The sequence below is a fragment of the Aplysia californica genome, unplaced genomic scaffold, assembly GCF_000002075.1.
Source record: "Aplysia californica isolate F4 #8 unplaced genomic scaffold, AplCal3.0 scaffold00360, whole genome shotgun sequence".
Classification (NCBI taxonomy): domain Eukaryota; kingdom Metazoa; phylum Mollusca; class Gastropoda; order Aplysiida; family Aplysiidae; genus Aplysia; species Aplysia californica.
In genome coordinates this window covers 227,459-234,213 of record NW_004797630.1, presented here as the reverse complement: position 1 = coordinate 234,213, position 6,755 = coordinate 227,459, and the positions used below count along the sequence as shown (strand labels likewise).

At 41.1% G+C, this 6,755-nt stretch overlaps 1 protein-coding gene across 1 annotated transcript in view; it reads right to left on the bottom strand.

Annotated features, from left to right (window-relative positions):
- LOC101859260 overlaps positions 1-6,047 on the bottom strand; it is a gene marked incomplete at its 3' end in the record, with an annotated part of 58,343 nt that extends 52,296 nt beyond the window's left edge. Inside the window, 1 exon segment of the mRNA XM_005103138.3 lies at positions 5,954-6,047. Coding sequence (XP_005103195.1) covers positions 5,954-5,999 — 46 coding nt within the window. The 5' untranslated portion in view covers positions 6,000-6,047.
- Positions 6,048-6,755: the final 708 nt, after the last annotated feature.

The window sequence follows — 6,755 nt, the reverse complement described above, 5'->3', positions numbered from 1 at the left end:
GGCAGGACACAACCCGCATTCCCAACTCCTCGCATAGAGTGACCAACAATTTGGAGTACAAAATTTAAGTCAAATATCTACTTCATCCCTAGCATTTAACAAAAGTAGGCCGAAAAATCACGTGGGGGCCTCTTCTAAATTTAATGGACTTAATTTACTTGTTTTCATCGGCCCTTCTTTGTTCAGCTACTGGTTTACCTGAAGGTCGTATGTCAGTTCAAACGTCTCTTGATTAGAGTTCTCAAATTAATAGACTTATCTTCGCTGTTCTCTCAAACCCTCAAACTGACGGTTTGTGTGTGGTAAGGTGTGCAATTCAAGCAAATGGGAATCAAGATATTTCCACTTGATATAGCCGTGACAAATCGATAAATGATTTATTTCTTGGACCTCCGTGCCAGACGGCTCGAACGACGGGCAAATAGAATTTATGTATAAGGATCGATTCTTTCGTTTGGGGCATGGATTAACGCCAGGTCCCGAGTCATGAATGCACTATTATGTGAAGGACAAGGGCGGGGGAAGCGATCTATTCGCCTCATAGCCTCACAACAATACCGGGAATTAGAAGGGGGGGGCATCAGACAAAAAATCGAAGTGACGTACGACAAAGGAGATTTCTTCCAGTACAAAGATTCACCAAATCAAACAGGAGGAAATAAACTAAACAAGGGGAGGGGATAGGGATTCGGGGGAGGGAGAAAGAGTCTTGATCTCTGCTGATAAGAAATCTTTTCATACTTTGTTAGGGAAAAATGTCCTTTTATATCCTGTTTTGTCACACAACAGCATAGTATCGAAGAAAGCTGACTAAGATTTAACCTTTTCTCGTTTGTAGGAATAAAACTTAGAAAGCCATTAACAAGAGCTAAGATTGGTTATTTCTAAAATTGCGAAGAACAACTTACAGAACTCTATCGGAACAGAGCATGCCCAAAACCACATCTCCACCATACGTTGGCGGTATCGATTTTTATAGCTGATTGATTCGCTTTTCGCACTTTGGGTTGTTGTTTTTTTCAAAACAAGGCGGCAGGTCAATTTTGAATTTCCATTTCGTTACCCTAGAATTACAAAGCTTTATCTGCTCGGTATATCTACGAAGTTTTGAGAAAGTTGACGTGAAAAAAAAATTAAGATCCTCAATAGGTCAAACTTTTTCGAATGAAACTCTTCGAATATTTTGATTACAACATCGAATAGTATTACAGTTTTGATATGGAAGATAGAACATTTATTGGTAATTGGTATCTGACCTCATTGTCTTATAATAACTCAGAACGGCCAAAAAAGTCAAATAGAGATTTGGGAATCTAAGGCAGCGATTTGAAACCGCGAGGGTGATACCAAGTTTGAGTCTTCGTAATTGTGTGTCCCAATATTTGTGTGGAAGAGAGCATTTTTAGAACATTCAGAGGTGGACGTCATTTTGTCTGTTTCGTCTCATAGTACCTCTTCGAGTTTTTCACAAAAACGACAAGCAGTTGTGATTGGTGTTTTTTTCTTCTAAACACACACACACACACACACACACACACACACACACACACACACACACATACACACACACACACACATGTGTATGGTGGCTAAAAGTTTGTATAAAAATATGCGACGCCAGAATAGAGAAAGAGAAGTAACAGACTACAGAAGATCGATTACTTTAGTTTATGGCTCGTATCTAATTGACGACGTTGAACAATAAAGACTTTTGAGCCGGATCAGAACATACTAAGACCCATATGTTTCACACTTTTGCTGTGCATATACCCTTAATAAACAATTTGCCTTCAGTTCAAGAGAACGAAAGTAGATTATTACTACCACCAAAGACCCTTTTAACTCTCCCCCCCCCTACCCCCCAAACCGCCACTCATCCTAATTCCACTCTCCACTTCCTCAAAGAAGATTTTTCTGGCAGCTTTCCTCCTGTCGTGTTTCTCGACCCGTCCTGAAAGATAATCCTCGATAACACAATCTCGCCTTCTACCCCCCACCCCTTTTCCCCCGCTTACACCTCTCTCTCTCTCTCTCTCTCTCTCTCTCTCTCTCTCTCTCTCTCTCTCTCTCTCTCTCTCTCGTCTCTCTCCCCCCCCTCTCTCTCTCTCTCTCGTCTCTCTCCCCCCTCTCTTTCTCTCTGTCTCTCTCTCTTCTCCCGTCTCTCTCTCTCTCTCTCTCTCTCTCTCTCTCGTCTCTCTCCCTATCTCTCTCCCTCTCTCTCTCTCGTCTCTCTCCCTATCTCTCTCCCTGTCTCTCTCTCGTCTCTCTCTCTCTCTCTCTCTAGTCTCTCTCCCGTCTCTCTCTCTCTCTCTCTCTCTCTCTCTCTCTCTCTCCCGGTTGGATCTCTATCATGATCCAGAGCGAGACAAACTGCCACTTCAGTGTTTACATTACGTATTCGTTTTGATAAGTCCGTTGAATCAGCTGTCTTCAAGTCACAACCTGTCTGTTTTTATTATCCTGTGTGCGCGGCCATTTTGTCAGCGAGTTGAAAGGCACCAAGGGCAGCAACCACTGTCAGCCACAAGGGACATAACTAATGTTGAAATGATCGGTAAGGGTTTTCATCGAGTTACTTCCCCTCAATAAATGGTCTTGGCGGCAAAATCGCGTCGCAGGTCGCAATAAAGGGATGGGGTAAAATTATTATATCAGAGTGATGGAATACAGTTTTCTTTATTTGGATTGGCAGGGCAAAAAGTCAAGAGAGAAAGAGAGAGAGAGAGAGAGAGAGAGAGAGAGAGAGAGAGAGAGAGAGAGAGAGGTAGGTCATCATCATTGCCACGAACAAAACTTTCCATCTTTCCCTATCCTGGGCGAGTCGCTTGATGTCACTCCATGTCTTCCCACTTTTCTGCACATCTATTTCCGTGACTCTTCTCCGGGTTCCACGTGGTCTTCCCCTTGATCTTTTACCCTGTGAGTTTCGATATAACACTTTTCTTGATATGCAGCTGCGTGACTTCCTGAAAGTGTGTCCTATCCATCGCCAATGCCTTCTCTGTCTGCCCATCTGATCCTCAGTAGCTTCCTCAGACACTTGTTCAAGAAAACCTGGATCTTCTTTATGCACGTCTGAGACGCGTTCTATGTCTCATATCCATACAGCAGGACTAACTTGAGTCAGAGGTAGATGCACGAAAGAAGCGTGTTCAAGACATTGAATTTCAGAAAGAGAATGGAATACTTAAGAGAGAAGAGACGCAATACGAAAGAAACCATACGACAAAAAAGTAGAGACAGGGATAATGTGACAGCGAAAGAAAGAAAATGAGAAAGTAGATGAGGAAAATAGAGAGAAAGAAAAATAAATGAGGGAAAAACGAGACACAGAAAGAGAAAGTCACTTTAAACACAATTTTCTGTTGCCTCTCAATATCCCCTCCCTCCTTTGCACCCTTTGTGTTTAATAAGAAGAACTCGAAATTTGAAATGGCTATAACAGCATAATCGGTAGTATTTGACAGGGTTTGTGTGAATTCGGATGGTCGATTGTAATCGGTAGTTCACGTATTTTGTTTATTCTAACCCAGTTTCATTTTGGAGTCAGACTGCTTCGAATTTACCGGGGAAGACCAACCCAGATCAATTGGGACAGCATCATAGCAGAAAGACGGAGATGTCCGATGGTCTCCTATCTATTCGGGAATGGAACTCAAGTCCCCTGAGTGCAACGACGAAGAGCATAACGAATACACCAGAGATGCCGATATATGAAACATAAAATGGAAAGTAAGTATAAATATGTTCAAAGAGTAGACCTTGGTCTTCATTCTGCTGAACATTACCTTCAACACACGCACAGAAAACCCCCCCCAAAAAACCCAAGCAGACCCCCAAAAAACCCAACAACAAAACAAAAAGAACTAGAATCTAGTGATTCTGGTTACAACATATTTACTTCATTCGTAGACGGAATGCATGGCTCTGGGTATATCGCGTAAGATCAGTACGAGCTAGTTTTTCGGTGAATTGGTACTTGTAGGCTAGCTATTTTACGCTTTAACCAACACAAGTGAGATAGACAAGGAGGCTGCTTCAACACTACTTGCCAGAACCAACTGGCCCTCAGTTTGATATAGTATTCTTGCAGAAAGATGCATGGAGGTACTCGATAAAACAGATTCCGACCAGTAAGAATCGAACTCACATCTTTTGCAGGCAACTACGAAGAGCCTAGCCCTATACCACTGACTCTAGTTTTCATTTTTACTTGAGAAGTGTGTGAGTGAGGGGGGGGGGGGAGCGGAATACGGAAGGGGTATGGTATCATCTCAAATAGCCAAAACTTGAATATCTGAAAAAAACCCCAAAAATGGCATGGTATAGTCAGTCACTATTTAGGCTTCAAGGTATACGACTTCATATCACAAAGAGCTTTGTTCTACGGCCTAACGGGCGTTTTACATGTCAATGAATCTCGTACAAATTTATTGATTTCCCGCTGATAGAGTGTACCCATTGGGTCTCTTTCTGTGGATATTGAGGGTAACAATGACAAACTCCTGTCTTTGAGAATCAAGTAGCTTTTTCATTGTTACAGCCCATAGTGTCGATCAAGGTGTCTTTATAAAGCCAGATCTCAACAACCATGAAACTAAACGTTAGAATAATATATTTTCCTCTGTCCCTAAGCATAGACTCTGATATATGTCGATCAGATCATCGTAGATCAGTACAGGGCAGCAATTACAACAAGCTTTTTTTAAAGGTCAAGAAATAAAAGACAAAATAAAGAAAATGTAGAGACTTCATCTGGTCAGGTTCTATTGCTATTCTTAGAGCTCTGAGCATGTCTTCTGAGCCACCTAATTGTTTCTATGGGTTGTCTCAATACAAAGAAGGTGACTCTTAGAGTTGGGAGTTTGTCATTGTAACAGACGACATACACAGACAGAGGCTTCCTGGGTATAGTACATCACAAAAGAGATCAGTAAAGTCAAACGAACAAGATATAAAAAGGAGCGCATTATCTATTCCATGTTTATTGTCAATTCATCAAACTAGTCCAAGGATAATTTGCTGGTTTCCTCTAGTTCTGGTTCATCCAGCAAAAACTAAGCCACCCTCGCTGTTGGACGTCCTTTGATACCAACTTGGGGACTCACTGGTAATAGTCTGGGGTTCGAATCTTATTGGGATTTCAAAGTTTTTCATCATCTCTTTTTTTTCTTACTAATATGTTGTCTCAAGCGAACATTCGTTAATTCAGTAGGTGTCAGGTTGAGTTACGCAATGCGTGACCCTGGTTCGAATCCCTAACGAGGCGTTATTGAACTTTGGTTGTTGGGGAGTCTTCAACTCCCAACAGATTTAGCAAGGTTCTATCGGAGACAGACCTTTCATTTAGAGTCTCACCACTAAAACAATCTCTCTGCGATGAAAGGTACTTTCTTGGATATTAGAATAGTAGTGAGGTATGCGTTTTACTACCCTTTCAAAACTGTAAGATAATGTGTTTGTTTTGATCGTATTGGATCTTTGGTTACACTTATCAGAAAGAAAAGAAAAAAAATTAAGCAAACAAAACAAAATAGAAACAAATATATACAAAAACAACTAAAAACCAGATGTCTATAATTGAGATGGTGGTGTAAATTTGCTGCAAACAGGAGTTCTATTTCCCAGTGGGGAAGTTATATTATTAACTATGTCCGTCTATCCGCTGGGATATTCTATATGTTTTATATTTTACTATTTTACTCAGCTTGGACTAGTCTTGACAGGCAGTACCAAAGCAGATCGACTCCTGAATATTCATCTTTGTGTCGTACGACCACGATGTTGACATAGGGCAATTTTCACCGGCTAGTCTCTCTTCACCACCAAGTGACGTCATGCTTTGCAGATGAGCAACAAGTGGACATTTTTCTAGTGTGCGCAAGGCCAAAATCTATAATTAAATGAATCGAAGTCTCCCTTTGAACTGCCCCACACCGAACAATGTACTTACTGGAATAAAGCTCGAGACCCTCCGTGGATTCCTGTGGTGAGTCCATCTCAGATCCGTCACAGGCAAGCTTTGACTTCTTCACACAGCTGAGGAATGTCGTAGAAACGTGTCAAAAGAAATCCAAACAAGTAGAAACAAACAAACGAACAAACAAACAAACATAAACAATTCCTAATTCTAACGCGAAGAATCAACAATGCTTTTTCAAATGTTGACAGTTATTATAGTTCGTCTGTCAATGTCTGAGGATGACCAATTCATAAATGCAGTGGAAAATATTTCTAAAGCGAAGCAGAATTAGAAATAAGATTAAGATGACTTAATTGTGGCTTCTGCTATGGCTAATGAGACTAATTCTGGCACAGAAGAGCCTCTTTCATTCTGAGCCGTTGAGAGCTTTATTTCCATTCGTTCATGTGCACTGCTTGTTCGCTTCTCTCTAGGCTTCAGCATTAATTTTGTTCTAACTCGTAAAGCCACATTATATATACATAATAGACTCAGAGGTAAAAGAAACGCGAAATTTTCATCGTCGTCAAAGCGGTGGCCAAAGTTTCTATTGGTGAGTACTGTGTACATGTTCTATTGAAGCATGGTCTAAACCTGCAAGATTGGTCTCATTCGAACAATGCAAAGTCTTGATTGGTTGCTAATGCAACAAACAACTAATCAACTGTCACAGGTCACGTTTACTCACTTCTTCACGTCATTCGAGTAGTGAGAGTGTGTTCATGAGGTCACGGGGACCTCGCCTACAGATATGAAGCCTCGAAATAATATGGAATTGGGTTGGAAACAACAG